General features: G+C 35.2%; 2 protein-coding genes across 5 annotated transcripts in view; one reads left to right on the forward strand and one right to left on the reverse strand.

Annotated features, from left to right (window-relative positions):
• LOC120333728 (creatine kinase U-type, mitochondrial-like) overlaps window positions 1-22,924 on the forward strand; it is a 41,018-nt gene that overhangs the window by 5,852 nt on the left and 12,242 nt on the right. The gene's annotated exons all lie outside the window — the stretch shown is intronic.
• Window positions 363-18,764, reverse strand: LOC120333729 (uncharacterized). Of its 3 annotated transcripts, none has more exons than XM_039401068.2 (10): window positions 18,744-18,764; window positions 15,081-15,212; window positions 7,421-7,649; window positions 7,097-7,158; window positions 6,586-6,694; window positions 4,531-4,612; window positions 4,212-4,324; window positions 3,320-3,519; window positions 2,896-2,973; window positions 363-2,676 (listed from the first exon to the last, which is right to left on the reverse strand). In XM_039401068.2, the coding sequence occupies exons 3-10, from the start codon at window positions 7,533-7,535 to the stop codon at window positions 2,503-2,505; spliced, it is 933 nt and encodes a 310-aa protein (XP_039257002.1). In that variant the 5' UTR covers window positions 7,536-7,649; window positions 15,081-15,212; window positions 18,744-18,764; the 3' UTR covers window positions 363-2,502. The 3 variants fall into 3 exon arrangements, with proteins under 3 accessions (XP_039257002.1, XP_039257000.1, XP_039256999.2); XM_039401066.2 differs by lacking the exon at window positions 18,744-18,764 and adding an exon at window positions 15,796-15,891; XM_039401065.2 differs by lacking the exons at window positions 15,081-15,212; window positions 18,744-18,764 and adding an exon at window positions 8,482-8,629.

The following is a 22,924-nucleotide window of genomic DNA, read 5'->3' on the forward strand; positions in this document are numbered from 1 at the left end:
AGCATATCATCTAAATTTTCGGTTACTCAATAAAAGCTATAGCTGTAGTACCTATTACTAAGAAAGTAAATGGCACATTTAACCAATTAGGAATACAAATCGGATAATTTAAGCAAACCTCCAATATTCAGTACAGTTAGATAGAAGAAGTCGCTAGAATGCTATTACTTTTCTATTTTAGCCCCATGATGCGCGAAATTTATTCAAAATTTTTCCTGTTTGTTGTAATTTGCTGATTTGACATTTAACTTTCGTGTCCATATAATCGAGCATTGCTCTCTTGTTGTATATAACAAATTCGCGTGTGCTCTAATGTCCACAGTGGTGAACTCAAACCTTTCATAAAAAAAAAACACAATATCTTCAATAAAGTTGACCAATTTATTTTTGATGACTATATACGTAGAAGACGAAAATGCACAAAATATGCCCCAGGCCTGATGAAGATTTTTCTAATAGTATTCATAATTACGACGAAAATAATAAAAAAGTTTTAAATATAACGATAATAAAAAGTTCATTTATCGATTAAAAACTTTAGAAATATCGACAAATAATACATGATATCAATAAGGTCGTAAGAAGTATTCATAAGCTTTCTATTCATCCACGGAGGACGTATGACATTGAAATTGACAGGAAATGATTGTATTTTTCAAGAATGTAAATCCGTATCTTGTTATGTCGTTAGGTGGCAGTACAGAGATACTAATATTGTGTAACCACAATACGAAAAGTGATTGTTGTTTTAGATAGATAGAATCGCCGCCAGACTTAGTCGATTCCAGTAAAACTGAACATTTTACTGAGTAAGATAATGCCAGTTAGATGAAGTTGCTAGTTTTCAGGGCCTAATTTTAATAAATTAATGAACATGAAAACTTAGAAATGTAGTAAACTTTAATTTGTTTTATTAATTGAAATCTTTCTTTATTACTAGAACCAATATATACAGTCTTAGGTCCTTAACTTTCCTTTATTGATTCGAATTAACATTACAGCCCACTTTTATTTTTTTTCATATTATGAAAAGGACTGTTATCTTTTGGACCAGTGGTTCTCAACCCTTTTTCGTTCATGGCCACTTTTGTTGCTCAAAAAATCATGTGACTCATTAACTTGCAAGTGTAAAACAACAGGAGAAAAACAAATAAATTATTTTCGTAAAGATAGACCATTTCACTTCAACAATACCTGAAATGAGAATTAGTAGCAAAAACATTATCGTCATTCATTGTTACTACAATCAAACTTTAACTATTTAACCAGAAACCCTAGCAATAGATTTGGGGCCCAGAAGTGAACCATGGCCCACCGGTTGAGAATCGGTGTTTTGGACAGAAAATTTCTTGTATCTTGTATTAAGATTTAAAAGGAATAGCGATAAATATAAAATCTAAGTATTTGTCAAACGAAAAAAAAATTAAATAAATCGATGAAACGATGATGAAGAAAAACTGATTCGCTTATAATTGCGACTAATAGCCGATTGCAACCATATTTCGTGCATTTCGCGGTAATAGTGTTTACCAGATAATCCGAAAATAATATATAGACATAATATAAGATACTTTTCCCCGCAAATTCCCATGCATCATAAAGCCCCCGCCCCCCCTCCTCCCAAAAGTACAAAAAAAAAATTGGTGACCGTCTCACGCTAGCAAGATGCAGTTGAGCGGTGACACGTGCTAATAAATAAAAGATAATATTTGAGTTGTTTGGTATTTGCCAAGTTTTTATAATTCATTCCAAACAAAATCGTTCTTTAATTAATCAAATACTATCAAAATCATTGGTTTTTTGGAGCATTAGAAATCAGTCAATGGCTTAGAGACGCGCGTACATTATGAAAATGAACATCTGGCATATGTCAACGGTTTTGGAGTATTAAAAGTAATATCTTAATCAGATGTCATGTAATACATGAAAATATATTAAATATAAATAAACGCGTTTTCGTTAGAGTTCACTACCAGATAGCACAAAATCGGACTGGCGAGAGTTACTAGTACTTAGGATTTTTAATTAGTGACTTTTCCATTTTTGGTCCAAGTCACCCTGTCTAGATAAATTTTTTTGTGGTATTAAAAATTTTGGACCATACCATTCTAACGCTTTTACTGTTTTTGAGGTTCACCAGCGACCCACATTTGCCTATAATATGTGCTTTTAAGGCGATAGCACTTATAACACAGATTAATGAAATGCTATCTATATAGAAAGGCCTATTATTAAAGCCTATAAGCAAAGTTACAATAAACCAGTCAGTAAAACATCGCGGTAACGCTATAATTAATAATACCACAGTGCTTAGCTTCCGAGCAAAAGTAAGATATTTCCAAGGCCCTTCACCATAGTTTACAAGCAAAGTTGAATATCGCGGCCGCGCTTTAATATTATCCCAGAGTGAGTGTAGTTCGAGCAGTAAGTTCAAATCATGTTGACTAGTAAAAAAATCCTCATTTTAATTGCAGTTTTATCTTTGACTGAAAACGCTTCATTCTACTTTTTCTTCACTTTGAGCACCACAGCTACAACAATGATGGCGATTATGATAAGAACAGCTACGATTAGGATGATCCACATTTTCTTATTCTTCAGCCACATTTGCTTCTTTATTTCTTTCGCTTTCTTTTCGAATAGATTCGCTTTTTCCTCGAGTTGTCTGGCGTTGTCCTGTGTCGTGAAAACATTTTTTATAATGAGTTTTAATTTTAGGATTGAAGACACATTTAATTAAATGATTTTCCTTCGTTATAGTAACGTGTACTCAACTACTGCGCTTTTCTGCTTTTAATTTAGATAAGTACAGGATTTCTCAAGAGAAAAGGGGATCACTAAGTACCGTTTGCGATGAATATAAAACAACTCAAAATAACATTTTAAAATTCTTACATGTAAACTCTCCAATTTTTCTCCTCTTTCGCTCATTTTTTCTGCGTTGTTTTTCATTATTTCTACAACTTCATCGACCTGGTAAAAAATGATATAATTTTTAAGGTGTTGTTATTCCAACCTTGATGATGGACTGTAATAGTATGCATTTTACTTAGAAATATCGCGCTTTTCTTCGAGCAAGGCTTTACACAGGTGGGTCATTATTTTCTCAAATAAATTTAAATCTTTACAGTTCAGTATATCTGACCCGACCGAAGAGGAGTAACTTGTTGTATTTCACTGTTATATTCATAGGTAAATGTGTTATACTCGTAAGACTCACAAAGTAAAATTACAATGATTGTGATCGTGTAGTACACTGTAAGGACAAATTCATTTTTTATTACGACACATTCATTTTGGTCTTTCATTCAAGTCTTACCATCTGATTAGCTTGATCTATTTTGCTTGGTCCTGCCGTAGCACCTTTACTTCCTTGAGCGGCAAAACTGGATGATCGGCTTCCTTTTGGAGATACAGAGGGGCTAACAGCAGGACTGTTCTTTCTCATGGCCACTGGAGAGTCCAAGCTTTTTCTTCTTGAAGGCATCGGCGCGAAAAGCGACGACGGATCACTTGGGTCTAGAGTAGAAAGTAGTGAATGCAATTAAAGATGAAATATTCTAAAGCTTTATTCAGTTGGTATGTCAGGAGTGAAGAATGAGAAATACTATAGTACAGGGGAATAGGTTAGCCAAAAACAATATAAGTCGTCTTGTGACTAAACGAAATGACTAAATGAAGTGCCTGGTCGTATGAAAATGCAAAATTTACAATTTTTCTGTTTTCGTTTTTGTGCCAACTCCAAACTAAGGCATGACGGGATTGGCGAGTCATCTAGCTAGTCGTATTACAGTTGCATTCTGCAACGTGTGGGAAATATTGTCAAATGAATAGAATTTTTTAGAATAATGCACTATTAAAATATGTGCAATTTCTTTCAATAAATGGAAAGTTGAATTTGCATATTTGAAATTCTCGTACCGTGATCCATCATATTTTGAATGTGCTTGTTTATTTAATACGTAGAAAAGTTATAACATATACCAAGAAATTTCCATGCAACGAACCACTATTAAATGATATTCCAAAGTAATGCCATTATTGCCATATTGTTACCTAAACTTCAATTTAGAAATTTTCCCAAAAACTCTGGCAACTGCTCTATCAATAATCTATTGCTTTTAGTTTTTAGATGGTGGGTCGGTACCGATTTAGGTGATTGTAACATCTCGTAACCTTCCTTATATGCTTAATTACAATTAGTACTTTACCTTGATCGCTTTCGTTGAGTGAATCCATTTTCTTCATCGGTATTTTATCTGTATTTCCATGTGTCAAGTGAGATCTTCTGCTGCTTATTCTTGATCCCTTCCCTCTCACGACTCTGTAACATGATTAAAAATCTTGCAATTAGTTCTATTTGGGCATTTTCATTCACCAATCGTAGGTGTTAAAAGGACGGTTGAGTGATCGCCTTGTGCGGGGTATCACAGACTGGATCATCGGTACCAAGGTTCAAATACTATACTTCGAGAAACTTGCAAAAAGTTTCAGATTGAGAAATATAAATCAAAAAGTAACGATGATTACCCGAGACTCTTTCGTCGTTGTGTTTGTTCACAACTTGCTTCGATTTTCTCCTGACATTTCTCATGGACGTTCGTCCCACATTCTTTTAGTAAAATAGAAGAGTTCCATTATTGAATGTAAAAAGACATTCACACCTATGGATACCAGGTCGGCTCGGCGGCGATTGAAGCGGTTAGGTGTGTTAGAATCGCAGATTGCACGTCCCAGGCTCAAATCTCATTCTAACCCTCGCCTGAGATGTCGTGTAATACATTGGTTTGGCAATGACGATCTGGGTCGACACGGCGGCTTAGCGATTGTAGCATTTGACTTTGACTCTGTCGGTATCGTTGCAGATTAAGCATCTTTGGTTTAAATCTTGTCTCCGCCTTCGCTCAGGGTATAATACATTGAGTAGGCAATAGTAGCATCTAACACATCGTTAGGAATTGGTGGTCGCTTTTAGGGCCTTGTTCGCAGCGAAATTTGTAAATGAGCGTTTTGTTAAAAAATAAAATTGCCGTTTGAAATCTTTTTATAGCCGCTTGTCTACAGAAGTCGCCCTCCTCCCAGTACGAGTCAGGCCCTTAGATGTGTAAAGTAGCACTAAGAATATATTGAATGAAATCTCCAATATATCTTCCATGGTTCGTATATAGTCAACTATAGCTATACAATATCCTTACTGAATACCCGGAGTTCATAAAATCAATTACGCCTGTATCCGGTAGTTGTATTCTATACTAGTGCAGTTTATTGATGCATTTCAATAAACTTGTCTCATATTTCAAACGCTGGCATAACAGCTGAATAATTTCCGTACAGAAATATGCAGCGTAGCGTTTTTAAATACAATATCGTAGCGTTTAAAACTCGAACTCATTTATAATTAAGATGGGTTTAATACTGGAATATTTTAACTCAAAAACGAAGCTATTTAATTAAACACTCAATCAACTTAGAAAACTAAGTGTACGGGTATATTTCTATGTATAATTCATATTGCAACCCGGTTTGGGATAATGGATACTTATTGAATTATACCTGAAAATATTTAAAATAAAAAAATTGAAGCGTAGTTGTATTTTGCCGATTATATTCGTGGTTCCTTCGTCAAACAGAAAATAAAGAATTAACTCGTACGTATTTGGTTACCGATTTCCACCATCTTATCCTCTGCGTGATTTATTTTGACTACATGAATAACACGAAAGTGACAGTTGTGACAGTTAAACTTATTCAGTAAATTCTACAATTTTTTTAAGGTAATTCAGAATAATAAGTGATCTGTATTCGGTGTGAATAATCCCGCTAAAAATTTTTTTTCTAATATTTGCGTGACTTTACAAACACAACAAAATGAAAGTTTATTTTCTGTTTTTGTTTAAATATTTTTAGTAATACGAGTGACGCTTCTTATACTACAGAATACACCAATGACTAGTATTTCCGTTTAATATATAGCACATATGGCATCCCTTCGAGTTAAATATCCTCGCTTGTCCGAGTTAAAACGACACTTAAAACACATCTTATCCATTTTATAATCTCACTTCACGGACTGTATTGCTCGCCAGTAAATTCTCGTTATGTTTTTATTGACAACCTGTCACTATATTTGGAATTATATTGTTTACAATGGAACGGCCGTGCTGCACAATTATGCTTGAACAATGTTTTTGAATATTTGACAGTCATCCATTTTATGACAAACTACTGGTTAACTGTTCCTAAACTTTACATGTGCTGGTAGCTGGACGATAGCATGCGATTCGCCATATTATTGAGCCGTTTTATCAACTTGCCGCTCACCCAGGAAAAATATGAAAATCCTATCTAATTCTATTCTCATAAGATGGGGCTGCGAATTGTTGTAAGACTGCCATGACTGTTACCCATACAAGATTTACCGGTTAACCGTGCCAAATGCAACATAAAATACTATTCCATATATTTTGAAGTATGATTCGACCAGTTAACAGTCAAAATCACTCGTAATTGTTAACCATCTAAACGGTTAACCGGTTAACTATTTCCAGTTCAAGCGAAAGATAAAGTTTTTTTATTATGTCTCACCTGAACATTTTAGACCCTGATTAACAAGACCGACCAATAATTTCTTACAAAAATCGCAATATGTCGGTTGCTTGTATGTTTTCTCGCGAAAGTTGTGTTGTCCAACCATCTAAAAAACAACAGCAAAGTAAAAATTGTTACTACGCGGATTGAAACCGCCAAAAGGAAATATATTTCGTTGATTATACTGAATTTATATATGTATGGAGAGACGGTTGCGAAGTTGAGATAAGAATAGATTATACACGTGGCAAGCTAATAAGACATAGCTAATGTAGTACTATTTTAACAAGCAAGTTAAAACAAAATTTCCAAAGTTTATCGCGAATTTATCAGAAGTTCTTCGTATCATTTTTGACATTGAAAATGACTTGAAAATTCAGCTCAGAAAAATATTGTCATTCACTGTGTTCAAACTTCATGTTAAATCAAAACAGTGAAAGCTAACGACGCACTTATATTCTGATTTATTCAAATTTTGGGTTATTTAAACAATATTCAATGTTCTCACCAATTCGATGCAATGTTTTTTCAAATCTTCCTGGCATTTGTCATGAACATCGACTTCACATCCTGAAATACAAATTGGAAATATTTTGATGTTATTTGGCCCCAAGATACCTATCTCAAAAAAAAATGCGTGTCCCCCCCCACAAAAAAAAAAAACGGAACCCAATAATACCTTCTACTAAATTTAGAACATTCGTATAACACTTGTACTTCTGTTTGTGTATGATTATACCGAAAGTTTCAGTAACCCTGTATATACTCGACAGATATTTTAAATCAATTTCTTAGAACATTTAAAAAAAATTTGAAACAAAAAAATACTCACTCTTGCATCGCATTCCTTGTTTGATAACACCGACAAGTAGACTCCCACAGTGCGCACAAAAAGTCGGTCTCTTGTAATTGTGCCATTGAAAATTGTGTTTTGTTATGCTTGCCATTTTGCGCTGTTTTACTGGAGTGCCGCCTTTCCTTGGAGAGCCAGTATTGCTTGTCTTATGGGTTAGCAAGAGTTCCTCTTGGGGCCCACCCGACGCCTTTTCGAAAGGATTAGACTGTAAGTAAACCACAGTGTTAAAAAGACACGGTGAGCTTCTATTTTTTACCTTACTTCACTCGGGCATAGTTCACCTCCGTAAACGTGAATATTATTGCAAATCACCCTTACCGCGCTTATTTTAAATAATAATACCGATCTTCGATATTTCACTATGCTAATCAATATATCGATTTAAAAATATTTCAAAAATAAAGGTATAATTTTGTACGTAGGTGGATTTTTATTACCATCACCCGGAATAAGTAGCCAATGTGGTATGCGAGAAACTTCCTGCTTATAGAAGGTCAGGAGTCTTTTTGGTTCGGCGTTATCTACATAATTTAGTACAGTTTGGAGAGGCATGCGGTTCGCCCTGGCGGTGTGGGGCATCGTGCTAAGCGTTATAGGAATACGCTCGCCACCGCACCCCTGAAAATACCTGCGTGGTTTCGGGATAGTAATGTGCTGAAGGAATGCTTGACTCTTTGGTGGTTACGGCTTCCTCCGCTTTCAAGTCCATGGTTCCGAAAACAAATAACTGACTGACTGATCCCATATTCGACATGGACTGGTTCGTCGTCAGTCTTGTCGGCTTTTCCCTCACCCGGGATAAATATGTAAATCCCATCCTGTTCCCAGCTATTTTTGACCTGCGGTGTCACCCTAGTTGGGTCTAAATTTCAAATTACCAAACCATCACGTGACTTGAGGTGGACGGTTTCATTAGCACAATTTATGGTGACGATTTTTCGCTTAAAGCAAGGTCAAGCCACTCAGAAATATAGGAGACCGATCTCTGGACGATGTTACGGATATAAAATACATAACACAGATATGGTAATACTCACCATTTTTTAGTTCCAAGACAGATACGATTTATCGTAAATGCGTTGTGCTAATTACCCATGATGTATTTACGTTTATATACGATATAGATTTATTATATATTTTCTGTAGATATGTAAAAATGATAATACTGTGTTCAAATTTATTCATTATTTGGCATAAAAAGTCTTCAAAACAATATTGATACATAGTTGAAAACAGTGTATTCTCCTAGGGACCAAATTTGTAAATTAATCTACCATTTATGGGCTTAGTTTACTTTGTATTCGTCATCGCGACATATTTCGCCTTCTCACGATTAGTGTACCTTATGACGTCACAAAGATGAAATCATCGCCGAATTTATCATCTCCGCAAATACAGATGTCATCTGCAGAATCATAATGTCCGTCCGGGGATAATACCGAAAACGGAAATTTTATCTTAACTTTGGAGTGTTTACATCTACTTTTGATAGCATATTGCCCTGAATATATTTGTCGGGGTTCAAGTCTTGTCCCAGTCCGTGTATTCTGCCGTTATGTTTTCGTAAGCCCTAAACTACTGTTGCTTCTCGCAACAAGGACTCTCGTTCAATCTAGCATAATGCTTTTATTACTCCAAACCGCAATATCGTTCTTTGTGAAACACAAATTATACAAAAATCTATATCTCGTAGTATATAATGACCCGCCATCATCTCATAATTGACATCGTTAATGGCCTGTATCGAAAATTTCAATCCGCTTTTGGCGGAATTCACAGAATAATTTGAAACTTGTCCGTTCGTTTTATAACACAACTCAGGTAGCTCTTTTCATATTCGACACCGAATCAAAATTATGTAATATCCCGTTGCCACATTAGTCTTTGTTAGCTTCAAGTTACTAATAATACTAGTCTCTTAAACATTAATTTGTCTTACCGACAAATTTTAAGTCTGAACTTAAATCTTATTATCTATCGGCTTTTTGTTTCACTGTTGCCAGAAAAATAAACCTCGTTATATGCTTTACGCTGGTAAGATAATTTTTTGATCGAAATTCAACTTGAAATCTTTGGAGTATTTCTATTACTGATTAGGCGATTGCTTTGAATATGTCGATCCTAAGAATTCTCATGTTTTCTAAACAATAGCAAAAGTTTGAGCCGTCAGTTTACTGAAATAATGACTGCCGTAGATAGTCTGAAGCGTTGAAGCCCATATTTCAATTTGGCGCCCATAGACTGCTATTGTCAAAATATCACCGCATTTCTAAAATGCAAATTCGTATTTCCCATGGGTCATCAATTTCTGAATCCCTGTTCTAGATCGCCGAAATCATAATTTATGATTTTTCGGTTATCTATGAGATTTTTACGAATCCTCGCATCGTTAGTTTATTTTTAATGTAAATGTCTTCCACGTTAGTCATATTTAATGGGCGGATTGATTGATTATTCCGATTTTAATCATTTTTACAAATATGTAAAATGAATGAATGACTTCAAACGCTCCAATTTTCTGTTATAAATCAACTCAAAACTTAAACGTAATTTTGCGTTTTCAAATTGTCAGTACAGCAAATTTGTTAGTTGCAAATTAATTTGGAGACGACTATATTTGGTTTGTGGGGCTCTCACCAGTAAAAATAAAAGTATTCTTACAGAAGCATCAAAAATACTTAATGTAGTCTCTTGTCTACCGGTACATAAATTCATAAATTTTTATATTAAGACAAGCTTGCTGACAAATTTCTTCATATCTGTGCCATTTAACAAACATTTTTCTGTGTGATTGCAACTAAATTTTGGGTACAAAATCAATAACCCTCTTGTGACATTTTAAGACACATTGCTTAATGAGTTGAATAAAAATTTTCTTAGTAAAATCATTCCACCCATAATATGCAAATTGATGCGTTATCAAGTTGTGCATGAATTTTGTGTAGCATTTTTTATCCTCAAATTACTGAAAAAGGGCATAATATCAAAACTACTAAATTCTGCTACTCTGGGAGCAATGTAATAAGTATATATACTGGCGATGTAAGACAACCTTATCTATACATCACGGAAAAATATTTTAAAACATTTTCAGATACATTTGTTGAATGTAAATATTGGTGATTCCTACATTTCAGGTCATATCCGCGTCATCAACCTCGCCGTAAAACATTATTGCTTGAGAAAATATATTAAATTGGGATTTTTTTGACCAAAATTCAATAAAAATCAAGAAATAATTTTTGATTAATTTTAATTTTGAATATTATAAATAGATATATTTCGCAGAGAAATCCCGGCTTCAACACAAACTTTCTATAAAAATGTTATTTTGACTTTCTTTTGCGGTATTAGTGGTCTTTGCCAAGCATAGAATTAATTTAAATTTTATATATAAGATTCCTTATCAGAAAGTGAATTCAACCATCAAATCTCGCATACTTCGCCCATTTGGCTTTGAGCGGCGAAGCACAATGAGCTAACTATACATACAGTAGTTGCTTAGGTTTGATATCGGTGAACTCTAATCTTTGGAGAAACACAAGTTTATCATCAATGCATTTGCGATAGTGCATTCGTATGCACTATTTCGTCAGTCAGTACACTATCGCATCAAACGGTCATACGGAGTGCTTCGAAGGCTTTGGAGCCACTCGGACTTTATAGAATAAAATATACGTAAAAATTTACTCAGCATAAAAATGGGGAATCCAGTCATTTTGACTAAAAAATAGGACCCTTTTTACCGAGAAGATTCAGTAAATTACAGAATTTACGTCGAGAAAGAAGTGATATTTTTTTGTTAAATGAAAATCGCAATTCGAATATTTTAGGTGAAGGCATGCGATTAGCAATATATATTTATGATCACCATCGACACAATTGCAATTACAAAATCTTGCTTGAATCCGCAACATATAGACGAATGAAATTTTATATATGGGATTATCATTTCTTAACTCTGACCCTAGACTGAAAATACATTCCTTTTTATACTCCTGTGTAAATGCATATAAATATCAACTCATGCACTGCAGAACGACTTTTAACCTTATGTATTGCGCGTATACAGGCTTCATTCATCTTTGCCATCATGGGGGATTTTAATCAACGTGTACCACCAATGTTCCCATTCGCATAATTTTCCCTTCAGGTTTTAATTCAATTTTGAGACTGTCGAGATTTATTTTACTAATGTTAATTTGCATTTGTTTAATATTTTCTGTCTGTTGTATTTGCATCAAAACCATGAACATCTTATTGCCAATCTTATAAAACTGCCAATTTTTTTTAAATGGGGAACACTGTTCTGGTTGCATCATGGCGTTTAACCTCTGAAATCCGATCTCTTCCGTTGCTAAACGACGCTTTCTTTCTATTGTTTGGTCACAATTGGTATACTAGCTTATACCCCGCCAATTATGGCATTATTATAACACATACATCTCTTAAAATACATATTCACCTCTTGTTTGGGCGACGCAATCTCTACTTTTGAACCTAATTATTGTTACGTATGGAGGGCATTGCCAAAATAAATTCGTATCATGACGTTTTTATTCAAGTCTATATTAAAACGCCTAACATATGCTTCAGTAATGTATATCCATCAACAGCCGAATGGACTTTTGGCGTCGAACTATATGAAGCACGTCAAATTAGCTGGGTAGGATTAAATGTATCCAAAGCATGAATTAATGATATTGTGTTAGATTTGTGATTTTCCCAGAAAGGAAATTTTCGGCATTAAAATTCGTAACGCATGAACCAAGCGAGAAACTGTTTTGCGAAGGTATTCCCAAGTATGAGCATATGAAATTTATAGTAAAACTGATGGTTCGCGGAAACAGTTTTTGCAAAAAAACACTAACCCAATCGAAAAACAGGTTTTTCTAAAATCGTCATAAATACCTCACAAGAAGCAATTAAAACGCTTCAAATAGAAAGTGATTATCACAACTTACTCCAAGCCTAATTGAGCACTTGATGAGGCGTTTGAAGTGGTTTTTCTTAATTTATGTTACAAATTATAGTAACCGTACGGCCAATTTTTCATAAAAATTTACCTATCGTTTGTATAACTCAATTGAATTCTTTAAATATATCAAAGGGGTGAGTGATCTTTATTTCACATTTACTATTGTTCCAGTCAGTTGTCAATGTTTATATCTGAATAACACGGTGTTTCAGAAACCTGGGATAAACACCGACTTATTATGCAAACTAAATCGTTTGACAAGAAAAGTAAACATCCGAGTACATTTTACATTTAGGTACTATCTGGTTTTTTCCCCATCGCTACTTTTCTTTTTCTGTTCGCTTCGATTTTGTTTAGTTTAGGATTTATCGGGGCAATAATTTAGCGTTACCTTTTCCATTCTATTCTAACTTCAAAACGATAGAGTACGAAATTAGTGGTGAGACAATAACAGTTTGATACTGACATATATAGTAACTTCCTGTCAAATATTTTTGGTTTCGGTATCCCGTGTGTGCAGGTAGACATACATAATACCAGATTACGAGCGGTGCTCAACCGTGCCATTTCCGGCAAAAAATCCATGATGCGATTCCAGTCTTTACTTCACTAACATTTTTTAATCTCAAAAGCTCTTAAACACCTGCGCAAATGAGCAACTGCCAGACTAAATACTTCCTGAAGTGCTAAATATATTATAAAACGTTTAGCCTGAAAGCTTGAGAACTCTTCCATTCTTCAACGACTGTTAATTCTACCTTAAATTCAAACCGTCGAATTTATTGCTTGAAACTCTCAAGCACTATGATAACTCGAAACGATCTAGTCTTGCTATAAATACTCCTTGCAAAATGGCTGATCAATTATAACATGAACGCTGGATTTCCTTTCACGAATCCGAAGAACATCCACAACCCATCAATATATACTTTATGATGTTCTTGCATAAACACTTGTAAATGGTGAATTTCCGCCCGAACGAAATCGAAAAAAAAATTACCAAATAACGGAAAACGTTGTCTAAATTTCGTTCTCACCTACGAAATAGAAAAATGAAAATTGCGTCTCTCCCGGCATTTAAATCTTAACCTAGTAAATATAATTCATCTCGTCTTCAGATTATTTTTATATATATAATCCTACACTGTGTGACTATATAGGAACTTCACCTTTGTCTTTTCTGTTCTAATCCTCTCTAATGAACGGGGTCCTGACTTCGATGACGTCATACACAGATCAACAATGCTAGTGACGCAAACAATGTCCGTTTGAATGAAAATAATATGTAGATTGAAAATGTCAATTTTTAGCCCGGCAGTGATTTTTAATAACACGGAATGAGAGCGTGTCATCCTAGCTGTTTATTATGGCGGCGACGGTATATCAAACACTCTGCCTATATATGGCATCCCTATAACCTTCTACGTAGACGGCTGAGACCCTATATCCATCCTTATTCTTAACCTGCTGTCTGTATGACAGACCAACATTTCACCACGAAGGAAGCCATTTAAGTGGTGATTAGGACCATAATTTTAATCTCTCATTCGTATAGTTCTGCATTAATTAAAAGTCCCGACTCGGGGGAAATTTCTTCATGAAAACATTTTGGAGTCTGCAAGCCTTATGTAATAGTTTAACCGTGATGGTATCTCTAAATACCGAATTTGTTTTGACAAAAAGTCTCTCGACTAGAACATTTTGAAATATAACACATACTATACCAAACACGGTTAAGCTGTGTATGAGCAGGTTGCTTTCTCTACAACCTCTAACTTAAACGCACTAATTTGCATATCCCAAAAGCTTTTTCATTGCTGAGCTAGCAACTTCAATTTTCCAACAGCGTTGCAAACGCCTCATGACTGTCTAAGTGTTTCCTGACAGAAGTCAATCCCGATATGACTGGTCGCGTCACTGACACTAATGGAAATAGGCAAAACATTACCATCTTTTTGTACGTTTCAAGCATGTCCGTTTAAAACATATTCATGCGACGTAATCGAATTCACGCGAAAATTCACATTATTTTTTGGTGTTTTTTAATATATTTGTCACCACTGAAATGATTCAAGTCGCAATATGAATTGAAGTGAATAATCATAATTTCATAAATCAAAGTTGACTGGTTATTGCTTATTCACAACATTTTGCAATTCGGGGAGTTTTGATTCCAATTTTTATAAAGCGTTGGATATTACGCGAGAATGCTTTGCTTTTTTATCAATTTTACGTTAATGGCGATTCATATTTGTACCTATTTGTGCGATGTTTTATATCGTCGCCCTGTTGAATAATATTATCTTTGAGTCGCATTTATTTGGTTTTGCAAACGAACCGTTGCAGCAAGACTCTTGAATTGCATAGCATAGTCACAATTATTCATCCTTGCATTATACACAAACCGATCCACTAACGCAAACGCACATAGGACGGTTAGGGTGTTATCCTCACATATTTGTCCCGGGGGATGGGAAAGCCGATAAGACGACTTAATCACATGACGTACCACGGCCTTTCGTCGGGTTCCATGTCCCGTGTGGGGTTAGGTGACCAGTTATTTATTTCAGATGCATGGACTTGGTAATGTGAGTGTGTTAGCTATGATTACGTTGTTTGCGTTATACTACTGGTGTTAGGATAAAATATAAGACTTACCGATTAGCTCTTCGTTGTATAGTTCTTCAAAGTGCAAAAATTCCGTTCTTATCTCGTAGCTTCCATATTGTACAACTTTATCGACCGGATTCAATTTTGCACCGTACAATATGTGTAGACTGAAATTAATGTCTGAAATTGCAATGAGCGTTAAAAAAAGCTTCTTAAGACGTTTAGATTCTCCATTTCCGTTTATGTAAAAACAGTGTGAAATATCAGCATTTTAGTAGCATTTTCAAGTAATTCAAAAAAGTAAGTGTTTATGTAATTTGTTGCTTTTGAGATCTCTCTCATCATTTATAGCAAAGGGACATCACTAACGATGAATATTTACTTTCTTTTAAGCCCCGAAAATAAATTAAATGACTGAAAAATGACAGCCATTTTTTTGAGTTTTTATTACAGCAAGAATTTGATAAAAATCTCGTTTTGAACTGAATTGATCTCTGTGTGTATACATTGTAAAACAAGATCAATGCAAGGGTTCTAAATGTCTCTGTAGTCCTTATTCTCAAATGGTGCATTTGATTAAAATCCCTAAATTCGCAATCATGTGTAATTAGGTGGCTGGAGTACCGGATGTAAGTTGATTGTAACAAAATCCGGTACAAGCAATACCTCGCTTCTGTCTGGAAGATTGCTTGGCCTCTCTATCGAAGCAATAATATGTAACTCGCCCTCTTAAGGATGAGAACATTAAAACGATGATTGTAACCTTTTGTCCATGCCTATATTCCTAATGTGAGGTCTGTATGATATTCCAATAATGCTTACGGAGGCCATTCAAATAGGACGATTGCGAGCCTGTATTAACCCCTGCACTAACCTGTCACTAACTCTGTCTACTCGGAAGCCCAATAATTTGCTATGAAGGAGGCCATTCAAATATAGCGATTAAAGCACAAACTCATACATATTCTTAATTTGATGTGCATGTGACAGACCAATAATCCTCTACGCAGAAGGCTGTCTAAATCGCGCCTGCATTGCTAACCCGCTGTTTATATGGCAGCCAATACCCTTCCGACAGAGGAGAATTCAATTGGCGGTCGTGATCGTATACCAACCGCTTTTCTAATGTGTTATCAAGATGGCGGCCCAATACTCTTCCAAGAAGGGGGACATTAAAATGGCGATTGGTATTATATATCCATCCCTATTTCTAACTTGCTCTCTATATCACATCCCAATAGTCCCCTGCGAATGAGGCCTTTCGAATGCACTGTTGGAACCATATATCCACCTCCATACTGAATTGTTAGCACTCGCAACTCGGTGTGATCTATTTTCGACCAATCCCAAATAAAATAAAATAAATGATATAATTTCGTGAGCTTTATTCTTAGGTTCACAAATCCTTTCATTGTACATAAAACGTTTTTACAGTATGAATATACTTTCACCGAAAACAATTCGGGTCGCATACTAAAAGATTTTAGTTTGAATGAGTCAATTTTCTGAATTATCCCGATTTGAATTTTTACATCCTCATTTCGAATAAGGTTCTAGCACTGACATGGACAAACTATGGCCCGCCGGACAAATCCGGCCCGTTGAGTAATTTAATTTGGCCCGCCTGATGCTGCCACCAAAGGAAACCAAATTTTGATGTTTCAGCTAAAAAATAGCTCAAGCATTTTGTTGAAATCGCGATTGAATTTAGCTTTGGCATGAGGCTTATTTTTTTCCACTTTTGCTTTTGTAACAGTGTAAATATTGTTCATAAAATGTAACTTTTTACGTCACACTCACATGGCCCGCCAGCCTAGGTGGGCAAAATTATCAACACTTGGTCCAAAAACCTTGCCCTCGACTGTTCTAGAATCTACGTATATTTTGTGACAATGTACAGGCGCATACAAATCAGTCGAAGTCTTGAAAAAACGACTCAAATTGAGTAGTCCTCTCTATTTCAACACTTGTGATATTTCCAGTCGTTCGAAGCCGCCTACTATTATGTACATCCTCAGCGTTTTGACCAGACGATCATAATTTGAATGTAATGCATTTAAGAGCCCACGCTTCTGCTTCTTGGCCTTTTCAAAACAATGTCTTCCTTCCTTGCATTCTATCATGCATATATTATGGCGGATATAACCTCCTCATTACATGGTGTCATTCCTCATAGCCAATGACATGTTACGGATTTCGTTTCAAATTTAATAGGATATCGAGAAATGGCCTCATATGTGACAATTATGCACGGTGGTATTATAAAACGGCTGCAATTTTTTTTTTTTTACGTCGCTTTTTCATGTCTCTAACTTTGAACAAGGCAAATTATAAGCAGTCCCTGATACCCAAGGACTACATTATGTAGACGCGGTGGAAATGACTGACGTACAATTAGTTATGCTCCTACCAAATATCCGACATATAACTGGTATTCAGACCCATATTTCCTACCGATTCTCAAATCGTATTTTTTCCTCAAAACAGACAATTTTCTTCTCACTTTGCTATACGAATGTTTGCAGCGCTCAGATACTAAAAGATAATCCCATTACCGAATTAATTGCTTATGATGGATTATCAAATGTGCATTAGAAAGCTTAGAAAGTCTGGTTTTCACTCATGTGTTTTTTAACCTTTTAAACACCTCTTGCTGGCTCCTCTTAGAAAGTCAAGACTCAAAATTTAATTTTCAGTCATCACTTATCCTTGTATTATGTGTACCAGGTTTGGGTTAGGCCGCCATAAATTTACTTCGATTTTCCTTATTTTAGTTTTATTATGAATTCGGGGACTGTCTGTGTTTGCAAAGTGAATATACCCCCTGCTCATAGGTTTCAGTCCCTTTACACAACTTGATGCAAAGTAGGCGAACAAAATTAATCGCCTCAATATTGGTACACATACTTCTGGAGCGCTCTTATTTGTACATAGGGTACATGTCGTATCAGTGAACATCTTTACTCACTCACTGTCAAATGCTCCAGATAAATCGCAGATTAGCAAACGAAGCAAACTTACTGACCTCACAAACCGGATTTCTGCTTTTATCTGTCTAACTCGCTAAGTACAAAGCTGTTCATTTCCCAAACTAGAAAGATATTGAGCGATATCGGACAAAACACTCAACGGCCTTGAGCAAACATGTGACATTTTTCTATTTACTTGAGGACTGCCAGAATAAACAGACTTTTTTGAGTTTCGGTGTTGTTTATGGAGTCTATACGACGCTGTTTGGTACACGGGATATGGATGGATAACACTTAACATTATTGAAGTGTTTTTTCATGTGTATTCAGTAGTTGCTACCACTTATAATTGGGTATTTTTTCATGTTCATTGCTGAGAGAAGAGGCTGTTACAGACGCATAGACTTTTTTAGTTTCTGATCCCAAAAAACGGTAAGGAAAAGCAAATTTATCCTTGTCAATTATTTCGCGTATTTTAATTGTAAGATAATGAAGCAATTTCGGTTATATTTTGCATTTGGCAAACGAATAGTAATTCCACGTGTTTCGTGGTATTTTCAAAATAAAATAACTTGCTATTTAGACCGTAATTTTACGAGAATTTAGTATAACTACAAAAAACAATGTCCCTTTGTTCTCTCTCTTATGGCTATTGTCCAGCGTGCGTGCGTCTCACACTGTCATTTAATACCTGAAAGCAATGGTTAGTTTACATAGCAATAAATGTCATAGATACACATACGTTACCACATTCCTTCCAAAAACAAACTCATAAAATAGTTCCATCTCGCAGAAAATGTATTCAAGAAATTGACTTCCATTAATAACAAAAAACTACAAAAAAAATAAAAAATATTACATATTAAGTTTGAATTAGTTCTACGGTTTGCTCCGCTGACAACAAGCGCTCTTACAACTTCTACTCTAGTATCCAACCCGTTCGGCTCACCTCATCTTTCTATATCGAGAGCTGAGACCCAAAATGTCGAAACTCGAAAAATTGGTTCTGAAGGAATGAGACAAACGTATTTTTTTATTTTTGTACTTTTGTAACTGTTTATTGAAATACTTTGGCAAATATTGCTTCAAACTATATTCAGCTACCAGATTAAAAAGGACTTTTTGAAATAATTATTCGCGGGATTTTAGCATTCGTTCCTTTGTCGTGAACCCATCGATATCCTGCCAAAACCTAGAATCCATACTTCAGTAAAAATCGGTAATCGAACTGTCATTTTTGTGTAATTATCAATCATCTGAGTCTGAGTGACTTCTTACAAGGTACTAGTATTTTGCTACCATCAGTTTATAAAAATCTCAGCTATAAATTCGAATTTTTAAATCTAACTCTTTCTGAAGATAAAATTAGAAATTAAATATTTTCGTTGTATGGTTTAAAACAACTCTTTGGCGTGAAAATTATAATCTACCTTAAATTTAATATTAAATTTTGGCAAATTATTATAATTTTGTACGAATAATTGTTAACACGCAGAACATCCCGCTGCGAAACAATAGAATGGCACAGAAAATTGAACAGAATGCTAATCCATTCAAGGAGTGGTTTCCACATTTCTTCGATTATATCTCCCCTTTTTTACTTTAGAATAGATGTCTCATTTCTCCCCCGCCATATTTAAAAAACGCTGTATTACAGACTTGCAACCTTGTATGAATACACACACTGCTAATGCCCTCCTACTTATCACTCCTTCCTACCACACACTTTCGCCCAACTAATTTGCGGAAACCCAACTTAATTTCTTAAACTTCTTAATTTCCCGAATTCGTGTGATCGATACCTACCAAGTCCTCGAGTAGATATTCTCATACAAAAGCGTTTTTTCTATGGCCGATTACTAATCAGCGTCGCCAACTAAATTTATGTCGAGTTACTACGGGAAGCAAGGAAATGTTTCCGGTATAGCTTCTGTTGCTCGACCCCGAGTAAAACATCTTTCAAAAAAACTGTAAAATCAATCAAAATTCACAGTTATTAAGCTGCATTGCAGAAATATAATTACATTTTACGTATGTGTAGTTAAGACATAATCATAATCACAATTGATCAACATAAATCAATTTTGCTAGGACTTACTGAAATTTTACGGACATGAGATTGCTTAAATCCTTATTCGGAGAGAATTACAATTTGCAGTGTATTTGCTTTTCGATTGCGGAAAATATTTATCATTCCGGAAATCGCAGTAAGTGCTAGTAATTGGTGCTTTCGCTGTCGTTATTCGATCTTTTGACGTGAGCAATAAGTAAGTACCAGTAACGGAAATTAGGGATTTGCGTACCATCACGCGACTCGGAGTCGGCGTCTTGATTTAAAATTTTCCGGTGTAGGGAATTCTCGTGAATTCAGAATTTCAAACTTTTATTAGTGACAATCGAAGACTTACAAAAACTGAGTTGACTAATTCTTCTTAGCAGTCTAATAAAGAAGGTTGTACATATCCGCCGATGGTTTTATTGTTAAAATTTCTCTCTCTCCAACTCCCGAATTGGATTTTATTGTGAATTTCTCTCGACTGTCCCCGATATTGGGACAGGTTTGAGAAAACCACACGTAGAGTGGTGACTCTAACTTTTCTAACCTGCTATTATATCCAAGCATCAATCGCTCTTGTGCCTTCGCCCGTTTCTTGCTCCAATCTATAATTATGCTCTATTCAAGGACCTAGCGTGGGACCCCAAATCTCTTTTATTTTTTAACATTGTGAACATCGGGCGTGCATTTGCGTCTTGTATTATTTTCGCATCTCAAATTAAAGGTACTGGATTTTAGCGAGTATTATCTGGTAAAAACCGCCCAGAACCTACCCCGAACCCCACTTCATATGAATCTTCACATGCTTTACGTAGTTATGATGATTAGCAATGAAGCGTCTAATAACATTCACCTTATGAACTGAGTGGATTTAGTGGTTTTTGAGATCTGCGATTGTGTTTATGGCTCACTGACTTTGCCACAGATATTCAGTTGCAAACCGCCTTGACGTAACTGTTATGATAGATTGGGTGAAATAAATTGGCGGATATAAAATCAGGGAAACGTGGGGGATAGAACTTTATTAATCAAAGTCAGTCGTGAAGGATATGAAAAACTTTGTTTACGACTTTTAGATCTATAATTTGATTAGTCGAATGACATAATAAATGATTTTTTTTAAATGGCGCCGTCTGTTGTCTGACAATCATTTACATTCACGGTTTATAATTTCATGGTTTGTTTGCATAAATTGGATTGAAATGTCGGGTTTTTCCAACCGCTTACTTTATTTACGGGTTTTGCCCAAAATATGATAAACATCGGAAGCACATCGGAAAGTCCGTGGTTAGCGTGGAAATTAACATGCAATATATTATAGCAAGTCATTACTATTGACAACATCTGGTAAATTTAGACATATTTTTTTACAATTTTTCATCAGAAACTTTCGCTTTCCTGTCGTAAATACGTCAAAGACGTCGTCTTTTTAAATCATTAAAATCTTTTATGTCTTATCGAACATACCCCTGAAAACACCAGCTCATTTAAATCTTTTATTAGTCAACGATAACAAAGACTCAAGTATTCTTGAAAATATAAATTTTTTATTTCGACTGCTAACAACACGAGGTATTTTCAAGCCAAGTTTTCTAATTATTCCTGAGGAAAACTGTCTTTTGCGAAAAAATAACGTAACGCGCGAACCACCAATTTCCTGTAGCAATGAACCAATGCTTGCTTTCATTGCTTACTTTAACTAATTGCCAGAACGTTTATACCTGCATAAAATCGCCGCTGAGACGTAGTGAACCATAAAGATGTTTAGATTGATACCAGTACCACGATTTTAATATTCATGTCATGTGAAGATAGCGTGTTACAAATTCGAATCATTTTATCAATATTCTCGCAATGCATTATATAATACTCAACAACACGTTTTATAGTGGCTTCAAGTCCCCTTAAAAATTATACTTATGAATCTTGGCAAGAATGACCGGGTATTCAATATTGGAAGCAAAGTCAGAATCAAATTTTCGTAAAAAATTAACTCCGGCTCCGGTTTGAAATAAACTAGACTCTGACTCCAACCCCCTGAATCGGGATAGCAAACTTTCAACTTCATAGGAAAACTTGGCAATTGCATTTTTTTTATTTTCTGTTAATTTTCGATTCCGTCTGATAATTAGAGTCGCGAAATCCCGACGCTCAACTCCGGAGAGTTTCAAAATTTTGACTCTGACTCTACACTACACGGTAAATCTGAATTATCAACTTCGGATTCAATTCCTGTAACTTCCAAAAACGTTGACACGGACTGCATAGCACTGATTCTGTAACAATTTCCGCACAAGGGTTAACACTCATTATGCATGCTTGCATTCCCCTATTCGTTGTGTTTATGCAATTCGTATTTCGTTAGTGGTTTTTTCAACCGTGACCTAATGTATTGTTGAATCACAAAGCTCATCGGAATCGTCATTATGACGTCATGTTCAAATAATAAAAATAAATCATCCGTCAATTTAACCGAGTTATAAACGACGATTTTTATTTTTTATTTTTAAAATTAATGCTAAAAATTGGGGTATTTAGCTACTGATGCGATGACTTTATCTATTTCAATTTTATTGGGTAAAACCAATGCTTAACTGCGTCAATGTCATATAAATATCGTTGGGTATAGCCTTAGGTATTACAACTATGTAAAAGATCTTATTCCCCCTTTTGCTGAAAATAGCGTATTCAGTGTGTTTTTGAAGATAATGTTCAAGATAACTTCATTGTGACGGTTAGTCAAATTTGACAGAAAATACAGCTTCTATCCCCATCCTTCTGATAATTTCAAGTTCGACCATCGTTCATGCGCTCTTCATATTTTTCGTAATTATAATCAAGTACGATTTCTAAATTAAATTTTCGAT

This window comes from Styela clava, chromosome 15 (assembly GCF_964204865.1).
Source record: "Styela clava chromosome 15, kaStyClav1.hap1.2, whole genome shotgun sequence".
Taxonomy (NCBI): domain Eukaryota; kingdom Metazoa; phylum Chordata; class Ascidiacea; order Stolidobranchia; family Styelidae; genus Styela; species Styela clava.

Bases quoted from the DNA above. Each gene is read 5' to 3' on its own strand.
- LOC120333729 (XM_039401065.2), bottom strand. The intron at 6,695-7,096 runs GTGAGAACATTG...GTTGTTTTTTAG, and splicing joins AAAAACATTGCATCGAATTG to ATGGTTGGACAACACAACTT. The intron at 2,677-2,895 runs GTAAGAATTTTA...TTCACGACACAG, and splicing joins AAAAATTGGAGAGTTTACAT to GACAACGCCAGACAACTCGA.